Consider the following 14,736-nt stretch of genomic DNA (forward strand, 5'->3'; position numbering starts at 1 on the left):
TTATAGTTAATTTTTTAGAAATAAGGAGCAGCATAACACTACAGAAAAGTACATTTAATTAATGAAACACAGAAGATAGGTACTGAGAAAGTGAACCAAAAAATCAAATTCGGAACCTTGTGTTTTAATGGCTGGACTTTGAATGACTATTTTTAGCATTCTATGTTATAGTTTTTCCATCTTTATTAAAGTTGTCTAATAATCAGGTCTGAAACTATCAGTATATCAATCAAATGCATGCTTAAAATTATATGCAAAATATATTCATTTAAATTTTCTTCGCAGTAGTTAAAAGCCTATGATTCTTATTTCTGTTCTAACTAACTGCAAAGTAACTTACTTAGGCATATGGCAATTGGTTAAAACCCAACATTTCAGGGATAAGCTTCTCTGTCCCCATACTCAACCCACACTCATGCAAGGCAATGAAAACAGACTTCAGTTCCAAAGACACATTCGCTTTTTGATTTACTATTTTTTCAGACCATGAAGTACATATCTAGTGAGTAAAGTGTTAAAAGCACAGTTGTCTTTTAACCTTCATCACTATATGCATGAAGTCAAGAGGGGGAGGGAAACATGGTGGCTTCTCTCTTTGTTCTTAGAGTCTTGTAATTCTGACCCTAGTTTGTACCTATTTTATCACTGAATATGCAGTTGTGAGTGTACGAATTTTTAAAATTCATTAAAAAATTCTGTGTCTCCTGGAGCTGGAGGCGTAGCTCAGTGGTAGAGTGAGTGTTGGACGTGCAGGGCTCTGGGTTCACTCCCCAGCACCAAAAACCCAAACCAAAACCCAACATGCCAAAAATTACACCTCCTTGTAGTTCTTCTGTTTTGCTTTCTTTAGTTTCATTTCTCTCTGTCCATACCTCCAACTCTGATTTGAACTTCATTCTTAAAAATGAATAATTTGGCTAAACAGACGTTAACTGGACACCCGCAAGAGGCACAAGGTTAGTTCACTGTATTCCTATGGGACTTCACTGAGTCCTATGGGTGACTTTTAAAACAGTTTGGCTTTTGCCTGCTTTGTGATGGATGACTGATATGTGTATGGTGTGTGTGTGTGTGTGTGTGTGTGTGTGTGTGTGCCTATCCATATCACACACTACATACATATAAGATGAATGTATGTATAAGAGAGAAAATATTATTGGCCAACTGAAAAAGAAAGGGAAATTTGGAATCCTATGCTTGTCCTAAATTTATGAACAATGTTTTAGAGACAGAGATCCTGGAATAGGAGGCAGGCCTCGACTAGCTAGTACAGTTTGTAGATTGATGTTGGGAAAGCCTTCTGAATTTGAAGTATTCACAGAGATGCTTGATTAAAATGAGGAAGGAACCAAGTGAAGATGTTTATCCACGAGATACAAAATGCCATTAGATTCTGTGAGAGTGGTGGGCATGATCATTCCCCTGAATACATCAGAATTGTCAACAACATCAGATTTGCCTAGTAGAGGACGGTGTTTTCAAACAAAGTCTGAATACAGTGAACTAACCTTGTGCCTCTTGCGGGTGTCCAGTTAACATTTGTTTAGCCAAATTATTCATTTTTAAGAATGAAGTTCAAATCAGAGTTGGAGGTATGGACAGAGAGAAATGAAACTAAAGAAAGCAATTTATTATTTATAGTAATAATTTCTGGGAAAAGAGAATCCATCTAGAATGTTTCAGTAAGAGCTGCTTTGGCTGTGAAGTACTTTGTGTCGTGTTAGCTGAAGGTTATATAACAATCAAAACGCCTGGTGTAGGAGACTGCTCACCTTCTGCAGAGGGAGGCTCTGTTTTCTGGGATCTCACGGTGACACTGGAGGGCCTGGAGAGGTCGGTGCCAGTCCTCCATACACGTACCTCCACGTAACCAGCACTCTCATCCACAGAATACTCAACATCACCGAAGTAGAAGACAGGCTCTGTTGACAATGGAACAGAAACCATTGCTGTCACTTTTGGCTCTTCACACAAAATGCTACTGAGATGACGGCAAAAAGCCTGGTGCATCTCATTTCATCATCATGTTTCTTTTGCACAAGTTAACATCTCTTTAGTCTATATGTCTGTGCAGTTTTCAGGTCAGACTACCATTGCTCAAAAATGAGAATACACGTGGTACAGTTCCTAATGGAACCTTCTCATCCGAGTCTGTCTCCTGTATATGAGACTATCTTTACACTTTGCTTTGTTTTGATGGTGTTGGGGATTGAGCCCCATGTTTGCCAAGAAACTGCTCTATCATTGAGCATCCAGGTACAGTCAAATGAAATGCACCACATAAGGCTGGTTTTATTTTTCAAGTTCTGCCTGAGTGCTCATTTTATCATCTCTCACCAAGTCTCTACATTGGGACAGAGAAATGATAGTTGCACCATGCCATCTTCTGACCCACTGGATTTGTTTAATTCACAGTATTTGAGTTTGTTTTTAACCACCTGGATTAGAATCTATTGGCATAACCAGACTTGTATAAAACAATTATCAGTTCCTAAGACTTCAGGGAGACCAGAGCCGATTGCTGGTTACTTATGGAATTTGGGGCATCCTCTATACAAATCGAGGTTTCACTAAACAAATAAGCTCATGTGAAGAGGTTAGCATTAGGCCTCATGAATGTAAGGGCACCTGCTTTGGAAGCTCTTTTTTCTTCTGTGTTGATAATGAATTTGAATTGATGTAGATATTCTTTCCTATCTGAACCTCCTGGTGACCAATAATTTCCTTTGTGATACAGTGGTGAGAGTTCGGAAGTGTAACAGATAACTAAGGAAAACTAAGAGATAGACTGACAATATTTTTCACAATACTTACTATAAAATACAGATAGCCTCATGGGAAATCACAAAACGTTCCCAATTGTGAGCTTATTTCATAAGCAGTCATTAGCAAAAGTAAAATAATTGAGTGTAAGGGAAATAACCCTTAGATGGGAAATATTCTAATTATTTCCCATTGGTTTTACAAGATTCAAAAGTTATCTAAGAACAGTTACAGCTCCAACCCTCGCTCCTTAGCATCATTAAAGAGATGCTGTGATGTTTCAGAGAACTAGACCGAACTCCCAAATAAACAAAGTGAAGTGAACCCTCTAGCAATGGCTCAGAAAGCCACTGGGTAGGGATGGGTTGATGGAGCACTTGTCTGACATGCACAAGGCCCTGGGGATCCAGCCCAGCACACATAACAAAACAAAGCCACGGAGAAAGTCAAAGGCAATCTTTGTGAGCTGCTCAAGTTGAAGCCTTTATTTGCTTGTGGCAAATTAATTACCTGTATTCAAATTTGCAAACGCTTGTTTCCTTTGCTCCTTTACTTGGTGGGCATGGTTCAAAACGTCTAGCTCCCCTGACCTCTTAAAAAATATGAAACTAATCTTGGAAATGTTTGCATATTTTGGTTCAGGGCTGATAAATCTGCCTGCAACACAGTTTACCTCCCTGTTAGCCTTTCAAATTGGACAGTGCCAGGACAAGTGAGTGTGTGTACAGACAGAAGTGCTATCTTACAAATCCAGGCAAGCAGACCTGGACTATCAGCCAATACATTCCTTACATTTTTCACTTCTAAGCAAGGGCAAAGGTGCAGAGAGAGCCCCCAAAATACACATTCCAACCAGATGGCTGAACTAGGCACCCCAGCTTGCCTTCTAAAAGGTTTTCATAATTATCATGGGGGCTTGCTCACTTGCCTTCAAGAAGTGAGCTTTCCAAACCTCTACATTCCTCACATCATACAAATTAGGTTTTCAAACACGAGTGGTGAAATGCAGTAAGGTAGGACTTTCTGTTTAACAAAGTTACATCCTCGCTCCCCAATCCTCACAGATACAGATTAGAAATGAAACCGAGTAAAACCTCATGAGTGAGTGCAAACACACAACACTGAGGTGTTCAATACATCTTGTCAAGTATATAGATTAATATATAGTTCACATATGAAAAGAAAGAGGAGTCTCATGTAATACTCCGGGTACTTTTATCCAACTTGTCATTCAGAATAAATATTAATAATAATATTTACCACCTATAGACACTTGTCCCACATATACATATATATGTACATATGTGCATGCATGTTGTACATATGTGTGTTGCGGGAGACATGGCATACATAATAAGTCCATAATTATTCAGCTGCATAAATGATACCAGCAGAATTAACACATTACCAATTACATGGCATATTGTTGCCTTCGGTGAAGAGGAGGAGGCATAGAAACAGAACCTTAATTATAATTCTTCTATTATATAAAGCACTAGTAGGAGTTAGGAAAGATAGTTAACTACATCTCTAAAATGAAGCTTTCAATGATCAATATATGTTATTTATATGATTTCTCTCCCTCTCTTTGCTCCACTGAGAATAACAGGAAATTTGGCCAAATAATACATTGCAATTATTGCAGTTAAAATTTAAGGTGACTAAAACATAACAGTTTCTAAAACATAAAAAAACCCAGCAGCAATAAAAAAAATCCTATAATGTAACTGCCTAGCTTCTTATTTCACAAATTAAAAAAAAAAAAAGAGGTAAGTATCAGTACCTTTGTAGCTTTTCAGCATAGGTGAAATAAACTAAAAACTCTTATGATTACATTTTAATTTCTCATCATTTTTCCTATATACTTAAACTTTGCATGTGGTTTATAATTGTTATTATTGGGGCAAAAATTTTATGCATATAAATGAGTCACAGACACCACTTGGAAAACATACCATGATGTTCCTGGAACATTTTAACAGGTCCCGAAGAGGTAAAAGGACAGATGGGTGGGACAAGTTGGCCAACAGCTGAAGATGCCTATGCAAAGGCCAGACTAACTGCTCTGTGCTAGCAAATCATTAGTTGTAATAAGGAAGACTTTACAGACCCTCTTTGGCAAACTTAGTTTTTGTAAACATTAACTGAAGACTTTTGCAGATGAGTCAGGGACATACTCATATTACAACCTAAAGCAATTTCAAAAAGATCCAATCAATTCCTTAAGTTAATTCTTAAATACACACCGAGCCTTGAACTACAGTTAAGTTCACAGACTTAATGGAGAAAAGTCAGTGGCTGTTATTACTGGGAAGAAGGATGCTCAAGTCAAGTCAGGCAGCCTGCAGCCTCCACCCATATAACACTAAAGCCAGACATTCCTCGTCACTCCATTCCTCTCAGATGACAGTACATAATGCTGTTTATTCTCTCTGCCCAGGACAGATAAGTCATAATCAAATTTTATGATAGCCTCACAAGGGAAGCTCTCAAACGGTGTAGTTAGAGTGTATGAAATTCCTAAAGGAAGTCAGACTCTACTCATTATCCTTTGTGGTGTTACACATTTAACTCAAGGGCAGAGGGCAAGGCACTGATGGAAAGAGACTATTTCAGCTCATTAAGCATTAATCAGACTTCCTACATTGTAGACACTTTCGTTTCACATGGGGGAGGTAGAATCACATTTGCTTTTGCAAATGTGGAAGAGAAGGCTTGGCACACACACAGCTGCAAAAGAGACAAAGGTAAATAATTCAAGTTTTGTTCCCAGGGGGAAAAGTGAACTTTTTGTTTATTTATCCTTTTTGGTGTCTGGATTGATGTTTACAATTTCATTGTGTCTCCTGAGATGAAAGAAGAAGGTGCCGGTCGTAATTGCTATCTGGAGCCAAATCTTATTTACTCATGTGTATGGAGGCCATCAATCAAGTAAGCTTTGTGGCTCCAACTAACATGTTTGCTTAAAACTGAATGGAACGAAAGCCTTGATGGGCTCTTTGCATTTAGTGCTGAAAATAATACAAAAGAGCATTCCCAACTTGTCTTCAACTCAGATCTCTCTTCTTCAAAGATTTCCACCTGTATAACTTATTCATTATTCCCACTCACTTCCCACAGACATGTCAAGGTCAATTTCTCTGAAACAGAGTGGAGAAGGTCATTTCGACCCCTGGATTAGTTTTCTCCTTGCAACGATAAAATATTTAACAAGAAGAAGCTTAAGGAAGGATGGTTTAATTTGGCATACAGTTTCAGGTATGGTGGCAGGAATGTGAGATTCCTCCACAGTCAGCAACAGAGAGTGAAGAGAAAATGGAGCCAGGCTACCAAACCTCAAGACCTACCCCCAATGACAGTTCCTCCAGCTAGCCTCCACCTCTCACAGGTTCCACAACCTTTCAAAAAAATGCCACTAGCTGGGGACGAGTGTTCAAGCACATGAACCTTTGGGGGAAGTTCACATTCAAGTCAAAACAACTCCAAGATTTCTCCCTTGGGTCACACAGCCCCTTACCCAGATGTAGGTAGCATCACCCAATGTCTGAATTCTCCCAAGAACTGGGTAAAGAGGCTCTTGATACAAACGGGCAGCTGCAAAGCAGGATCACTATACTTATCCCCTTCCTGAAAAACTGGGGACTGGAGAGATGGCTCAGCAGTTAAGAGCACTGACTGCTCTTGCAGAGGATCCAGGTTCGAGTCTCAGTATCCACATGGTGGCTAACAACCATCCATAATTCCAGTTCCAGGGGATCGGATGCTGTCTTATGACCTCTTCCAGCATTACATGACATGGGTGCACTCATACACATGCAGGCAATACACTTATAGACATAAAATAAAATAAATAAAATATAAAGCACCCCCCACTACCAATATACATCACTGTTCTTAGGCTCATTCTTAAACTCTTCATTATGGTCTACAAGTCACTGAGGTTCCTGGCCTCCATCTGCCTTCTGCTCCGGGGTAACCAGTGTGTGGAATGTCTTGTGTGCACCACTCCCAGCTTCTGCTGCTGTAAAGCACAGCTCCCCCTCCTCGTCTGGGTAACACTAACTCATGTTTCAGTCTTCCCTTAAGAAGACACTTACACGGGAACCACTCTGCTTTCCCTCTGTGTCAGCTCGTACGGGCTGAATTAAGCTTTTTTATTCACCTGTATTTTCTTGACACTTAGCTCCATCAACATCTGGCAATCAACAGGTACTCAAAGAGTGTCTGTAGGATGAGTTAGTAACAAGTGAAACAAGCTCATTCATTGCCTACTGCAATTGAATAAACGTGTGTGTCCCTGTGAGCCAGACGCACCCTTAGCACCAGGCACCGGCAGTACAGGACCTTCGGAAGGAGCACGTGCCAGAAAATGACTTTGTAGGGCTGCCCTTCTGACACGGCGGGTCACACAGAAAAGGAGGAGTGAAGGTGCCTCAGAGATGGGACTTTGCACACATTTCTTCCTATTGTTCCCCGGTTGGATGGTAATTAGAACTGTCCAAAGAGATATAAAATACATATTCTAGGGTTTCTTGCAAATTCTCTGACAGGAATCTCAGCAGGAGCCTTCCGGTACCAGCACTTGTTCTTCCAAGACAATTTTTATTTTCATGTACTTGTTTTTAAACTTTAATTAATTATTAATTAATTTTCATTTTATGTGTATGAGTGTTATGCCTGCATGTGTGTAAGTGCACCCATGTCATGCAGTGCCCTTGGAGGACATTAGATCCCCTGGAACTAGAGTTATGAACGGTTGTTAGCTGCCATGTGGGTGCGCGCATTTGAAACCAGGTCTTCTGTAAGAACAGCCTCTGCTCTTAAACACGGAGCCATCTCTCCAGCCCTTCAAGACAATTTTTAAAGCAGTTTTGGCTCAGAGTAAAACTGAAGGAAGATCCAGATCCCCACCCTGCTTCCTAGGCTTACAGAAGATGAGTATTTGCCTCCGCACAGTCCCCACTCATGCTGGTGGGGTCTCTGTAGACATCCCACGGCGGCAGCCACCTACCACTGCTTTATCTCACTTCAGTGTTTTTAGCAACAATAATCTAGCTGCTGGATGCCACACTTGTCTTCAATCCCATGATCTGACTTTGGCTTCATCGTCATTCTGAGGTATATATTACATCCATCCTTTCACAGGTAAGACAATAGAAGATCAAAAAGATCCAGAGGGGCCGGGTGTGGTGGCACATGCCTTTAATCGCAGCACTCAAGAGGCAGAGGCAGGTGGATCTCTGTGAGATGGAGGCCAACCTGGTCTACGTAATGAGTTCTAGGCCAGCTGGGGCTACATAGAGCCCCTGTTTCAAAATACCCTCCTCCCCTTAAAAGGAAGATCCATAGATTTTCCCAAAACCACACATGAGAGAAATGATGAAGCCCATGTAGGCATGGGGCCGGCATTGGGGGGAGGCCAAGAAGAGTCCATATGATTTTAATGGACAAGGGTTTTACCCAGAAATTCACTATTTGGAGATTTGGAAAAGATACATAAAGAGGGGTGTCGATTGTACTTCGTTCATTTGTATGAAGAACCATTGGAAAGAAGCCCAAAATCCACCAGAAGGGCATTGATTAAAACATACTTCTTGAACCTAGGCTGTAGCTCAGTAGCAGAGCACCTGCTTGGCATGAGCAAGGGCTTCGGTTTGGAGCCCCAGAACTGCAATAAACAAAAAGACAGATGGAGATTTTTTTCATAAAAACGGACTCTCTCTCTCTCCATCCAAATATATTCCCAGGTAAAAGTATTCTAATTGAATACTGATGTCCAAGTTGGCTCTGTGATACTGTATTGATTCTTTCTACTTAGCTTTATTATTATCTATCATAGAGTGAAATTAAAGATAATCTGCTATTTCCTTTCAGTAGCTTTAAATGTATTTTCTGTATCATTGCTGTACTTTGTTAAGGAAAGCAGAAACCAAGCTCCAAGTGAGAGGGCTTTCAAAAGAATGCAGTGCCATACTAGCAAGTCAAACCACAGATGTGTTTCTGGTGATCTGTGGACACACAGTGAATCAAGTCTTGACACCATCATAGAAAAACAAACCAAAACATAATTCAAGAATGAAGATAAAAGTCAGATTTTTCAGGCATGAAGGATGAAGAGGTTTCAGCCACCCACAGAGACACCATGAAGCACTAATGAAAACACAACTACAGTAAATTCAGAGGTCTGTGTGGGCAAGACAACGCTGAACAGAGAAAGCAATAAAGTCCACCCTACACGGATAACTTCAGATAAAAGAGAAGCCACAGGCAGGACTGATACTTCCCCATTCAATGCTAAAACTAAAAACAGAAGCAGTGGTCAGGAGGTTTCAAACACAGGACTTCCAGGAGCCTGGGCAGCCAGCTGGTTTACTGACCTCTTTTTCTAAGGAACTGGCCTTGTTAGACCGGCAGTTAATGCCTTGGTTAAAACTATCATGGCTGTGCACCCAAACAACAGAAAACAGCAATGAATGAAAACTCAGAGTACGGACAACACTCTCAATAGGACAAGAAACCAAGAAGGAGGCAGATGCAAAGACAGCAAAATCCACATACCAAATAAGCAGCTCCAAAGGTTTCCACTATTGGAGTAAATGTAAGTGAATGACTTTTTCCATTCAAAACAGCTGATGAAATTGAATTACAAAATAATAGCGCAGGACATTTATAAAACACCTGCTGCCAGGCATGGTGGCACACAGTTTAAACCGCAGAACTTGGGAGGCAGAGGCAGGCAGATCTCTGTGAATTCAAGGCCAGCCTGGTCTACATAGTGAGTTCCAGGCCAGCTGGGGCTACAGGGAGACCCTGTCTCAAAAAAAAGTTCTTAATGAAAAACTGAAGTTCAAATGTATATTTGAAGGGAGAGTTTACAAAGGCGTGCTTCGACATTTCTTTTTCTTGCCAATGATACTTCCTCAGAGAGAATATAGAGGTCAGCACATACTTGGCATGCCAATAACAGGGGAACCTTCCACAGATCTCAGTGGAGAATATACAGTGAGTGGTGAGCCTTTCTCCCTACAGATAATGTTATCGGAGTTGATTACTAATGAAAGTTCACTCCAAAACTCACTCCAAAACTCAACATAAATTTAAAATGAAATTTAACTGTCACACTCAACAAAAACCATCCAGTTGCATGTAACGAAGCTTTATGAATGGGGTGTGTGTATGTATCTCCTGTGCACATGTGTTTGTGTGTGTTGCTGGGGGTCAAACCCATGGCCTTGTGCATGTTAGGTAAGCCTTCTATGAGCTATATCTCCAGTCTTGTTTTTATTATTGTTTATTTACTTATTTATCTAATTTTTTTGAGTCAGATTCTCATTCTGTACCCCAGGTTGTCCTCAAAATTCCATCCTCCTTCCTCTACCTCCTGAGTGCTGAGATTACAGGTATGCATTACCACCTGTGATATAAGCATTCTTTTCTTTTTTTCCTGCAGTATTGGGGATTGGAAACTAGAACCTGTGGACATTAGGCAAGCACTCTACTGCTAAGCTATACTCCCATCATTCTTTGTAATTAAAAAAAAATTTTTATCTTTATTTTATGTGTATGGGCGCTTTGCCTGCATGTATGTAAGTGCACCCAAGTCATGCAAATCCTGCAGAGGCCAGAAGAGGGCGTTGGATCCCCTGGAACTGGGGTTACAGACAGCTGTTAGCCGCTGTGTGGGTGCTGGGACTCAAACACAGGTCCTCTGGGAGAGCAGCCAGTGCTCTTAACCACTGAGCCATCTCTTCATCCAGCTCCCATCCCTCTCTTCTTTTTTGTTTTTTTAATTTTGAGACAAGGTCCTACTAAGTTTCCCAGGCTGTCCTTGAACTCACTCTTTAGCCTAGACAGGTCATAAACTTGTGATCCTCCTGCCTCATCTTTGGAGTAGCCTGGATTACTGTCTTGCACCACCAGGCCTGGCACAAGTGTTCTTCACGTCAACAAATCTTGTCATACTTCCTTCTGAGAGTCTTTTTAAAAGACATTTTAAAATGTTTTTCAAATTATTGTTATTATTATTATCATTATTCCTGTGTATGTATATTGTGAGTGCAAGGTGTGTACTTATCACAGTTTGCATGTAGAGATCAGGGATGACTTTTAGAAGTTGGTTCTCTCCTTTTACCTCATGATCTGGGACCAAACTCAGATGATCAGACTTGTATGACATGTGCTTTTACCTGCTGGGCCATCCTGCCAACCCCAAAGTTTATTTAATCAATTATTTTTCCCATATTATTCTGAATCCATAAACAAAGGAAGGGAAGAAAAACTTGTTGATGGCACACTCACTAATTGTAACTCAACTCAGTGGGGTACAATTTAGGATTTCCTAACATTTTTTTAACTTTAAAAAAATTTTTATTGAGAATTTCATACATGCACATAAGGTGTCCTAAACACTTAAAAATATTTTATTTATTATTTTTATGTGTATGAGTATATTGCCTGCATGTGTGTAAGTGTACCCATATTGTGCAATGCCCACAGAGGTCAGAAGAGGGAACTGGAGTTACGGATGGTTGTTAGCCGCCACGTGGGTGCTGGGAACCAAACCTGGGTCCTATGCAAAAGCAGCCAGTGCTTCATTGCTGAGCCATCTCTCCAGTCCCCTAAACACATTTTTTTCGGTGGCAACATTTCCCAAAGCTGATCACAGGTCTGCACTACAAGACCTTGGCAAGTATTTGAAATGCACACTATGGCCATTTGACCTCAATGAGCAAAGTCAAAATTCCTGGCAGTCACAGATTTAAAAGGGTCTCAGGTGAACAACGAGCATATGGAAGTCTAAGAATCAGGTGCTGCCCTTCAACAGTTGATGTGAGGGAGCAGGAACCCAGCACTGAACAAGGTGACAGTTGCTACTAGGCAGAGGTTCTGAGAGGGTGGCATCCCACTCAACAGTGACCCAGGGAAGAACTGCGAGCTGGCCTTGCAGACTGAGCTGGGCTGGACAGGGGCAAAAGGAAAGAGCATCTCAGGAGAAGGGAAGAGGTTGTGACATGGCTGAGAGTGGGCAAAAGGTGATGATGGAAGTGGACGTGAGAGCCAGGGACTCCATGCTAACAACTGAGGAAAGGGGGGGTCACTGCTGACCCTTACCCTTGAAAGGGCATGATCAGAACTTGGATTGCAATAAAGAGAATGCTAAGTGCACAGTGGACTGATGGAAGGGGCCAGACCCAAAGCTGCAGAACTCTTCAAAAAGTAAGTGCCCACCAGTGGAGTCAGCTAGGCAGCAGAAGGCCCTTAGCTATGGCAACAGAAGAGGGAAGATTTGAGACGTGCTTTAGAAATAGAGTGGCAATGCTTTGTGGTCAATTACACGTGGAGGGGGACAACATCAAAGTGGACCATGTGATGCCCAGCTTTATCAGCTGAGCAGCTTTCTAGCTGTGGACACCTCCACACAGTCACCGCACCATCTGACTTCTCCAAAGAGCCATTTATTCTCCTTGCTTTCATGAACTAGCTTTTCTGATGCTCCTATTGGATGTATTTCTTTAAAATTCCCAAAGTAAGAATATCTGTCTATTAACATGCTCCTTCTGTACCTGTGGGCCTTCCTTTGATGGCAGATAAAATCACACAATTATTTTGTGTGGTTGTGAATACGGAGGAGAGCATTATTTAGATTTTGGCAGAGATAATATAATTCAGTTTACAGTCATGAATATAATTATTTGGGAAAACTAGTTTAAAACGTATTTAGTCAACATTATGTCTATTTTACAAGAGAAAAGCAGAGACAAAGGAGGAGCAGATGTCAGAAGTGAATCACAGATGGAGAGGAGCCAAGTTTTTGATGTGGGTAAAATTAATTTCTTTCCAAACTTGTGTATATTTTCCAGTTTTCAGACTGTACTGACATAATTCATTTAATCAAAAATGGGATGAATTCTTTACTCACTTAGGAAGTGAAGTTACTACAGCATGTGTGGGATTTCACAAAAGATCTAAAATCAACCTAACTGTCCATCAAAAGGAGATTATTAAACATAGCCACATAGACTGTGTGGTATTTAAAAGAATGAACAGGCCTTATGCACATTCTCTGAAAAGCTTTTCATGGTGCAGTGGGTGAAGCACTGTCATAAGACAGTATGTATATGATCACTAGTAACAATAACCAATGTATTTTCAGAATGCCTCAACTTTTCTAAGCACTCTCTCAATCTTCATAACAGAGGCTGGTACCACTTTTAAGTAGAAATTATTATCACCATTTACAGATAAGGAAACAGATCCAAAAGTTCAAGACCAAAGCTGCTACTTCTCTGTAGTAATAACTACCTCTCATTAAAACAAAACCAAACCAAAAACTGTGTATATGCAACTGTATGTATGGAAAGACACATCAAATTAATGTGGTTTCAATGAAAATTGTGGTTTTGGGGAACAAGATGACCAGACTTTCACCATTTAGTTGATGTACCTCTGTTTAGTTCTTGTGTAAATATTTTGTAATTAAAACTCTTATTATTGAACAAGAGTTAACCTGTACAGCTCTGTCCTTTAAACATAATCTCAAAATAATGGATTTAAGAAAAAAATGCTATCATGCGGAAAGTCTGTCCTTTCTTATTAACATCCTTAAAACATCTTTTACTCTTGAGAGGCCCTGGCATTTCACAGTGGGTTAGAAAAGGGACCAGACTGGTTATTGCACTTTCAAAACTACCATTATGTAGAAGTTTGAGGTCTTACAAAGGTTGCCTCTTTCCATTCTTATGTATGACCATCCTCCAGCTAACAGTCAACAAGCTGGCTTTCTCCACCTTTCACTTTGCACTTTCTATGCTGAATTCAAACAACCCATCCACAAACCCATCTCCCCAGCAGAGTGATCTGTCTAAAGGCAGGAATCATACTGTGGTGGTGGGAATGAGAAACGTGCCCATAGGCTCAGGTGTTTGAACGCTGGGTCCCCAGTTGGTGGCGCTGTTTGGGAAGTCTTGGAATCTTTAGGAGGTGCAGTCTGCTGGAAGAAGTATGTTGCTGGGGTTGAACTTTTAAAAAACTGTTATTTATTTATTTTTATTTTTTATGTATGAGTGTTTTGTCTGCATGTATTTGAGTGCACCACCTGTGGAGGCCAGAAGAGGGCATAGGATCCCCTGGAAATGGAGTTATGGGAGGTGGTTAATCACCAGGTGGGTGCAGGGAACCGAACCAGTGTTCTCTGCAAGAGTATCCAGTGCTCTTAGCAGCTGAGCCATCTCTCCAGAACCCCAGTTCTTTGGGCTTTGAAGGTTTATAGCCTCATCCCACTTCTGGTTCACTCTCTGCTTTCTGCATGTGGTTGGACATGGGAGCTCTTAGCTTCCTGCTGCTGCCACTATGCTGGCCTCCAGCTGCGGTAAGTTCCCTGGCATCTCTTTCTTCTATAAGTCGCTTTTGGTCACACTGTTTTGTCACAGCAACAAAACGTAACTAATACACATGTGCTGCTCACACGTGAACTCCAATCGGAAGCACAAAGGCTGATGCTTAGAGGCCATCAGAAACTGATGGGGACTTGAGCTAAGACTGCGCCGTTTCCAACTGTCTGATCTTAAAGAGTCCTTTTTGTCGTAGGTTCATCTTACATGGGAGAAGACTCCAATTAACACTGTAGTTCCTTCAAGAGTAATAATACTGCATGACGCAACAGCTGCATTTACTGAGTGTTTGCCTCTGCAGGTCATATCAAAATCTCTAGACCCTTTGCTGTCAAGTTGCTGCCTCCAGTGCTTCAAAAGGTAATTATTTCTAACGTCTTCCAAGGTGGTTATGTTTACCTGCTGTTTACAGACCAAATCAAGTTGAGCCCCAGAGAGGTTAAATAACTTGCCACCTAGCTTGTCCGTGGTGCAAGCACATGGCACAGCAATATCGTACAATTTGTACTTCTTTCATTAAGTAACAATTTCTTTGAAAACCTTTAAATAGCTGGACCAATAAATATACTTAGATGTTTACATT

The 14,736-nt window shown here is 40.8% G+C and overlaps 1 protein-coding gene across 1 annotated transcript in view; it reads right to left on the reverse strand.

The window, feature by feature from the left end:
* The window catches only part of Frem2 (FRAS1 related extracellular matrix 2), a 171,125-nt gene that overhangs the window by 45,095 nt on the left and 111,294 nt on the right, over window positions 1–14,736 (reverse strand). Inside the window, exon 7 of the mRNA XM_008849363.1 lies at window positions 1,773–1,922. Coding sequence (XP_008847585.1) covers window positions 1,773–1,922 — 150 coding nt within the window. The remainder of the gene's footprint in view (window positions 1–1,772; window positions 1,923–14,736) is intronic.

Source organism: Nannospalax galili, unplaced genomic scaffold (assembly GCF_000622305.1).
Source record: "Nannospalax galili isolate Female #2095 unplaced genomic scaffold, S.galili_v1.0 scaffold264, whole genome shotgun sequence".
NCBI classification, from domain to species: Eukaryota; Metazoa; Chordata; class Mammalia; order Rodentia; family Spalacidae; genus Nannospalax; species Nannospalax galili.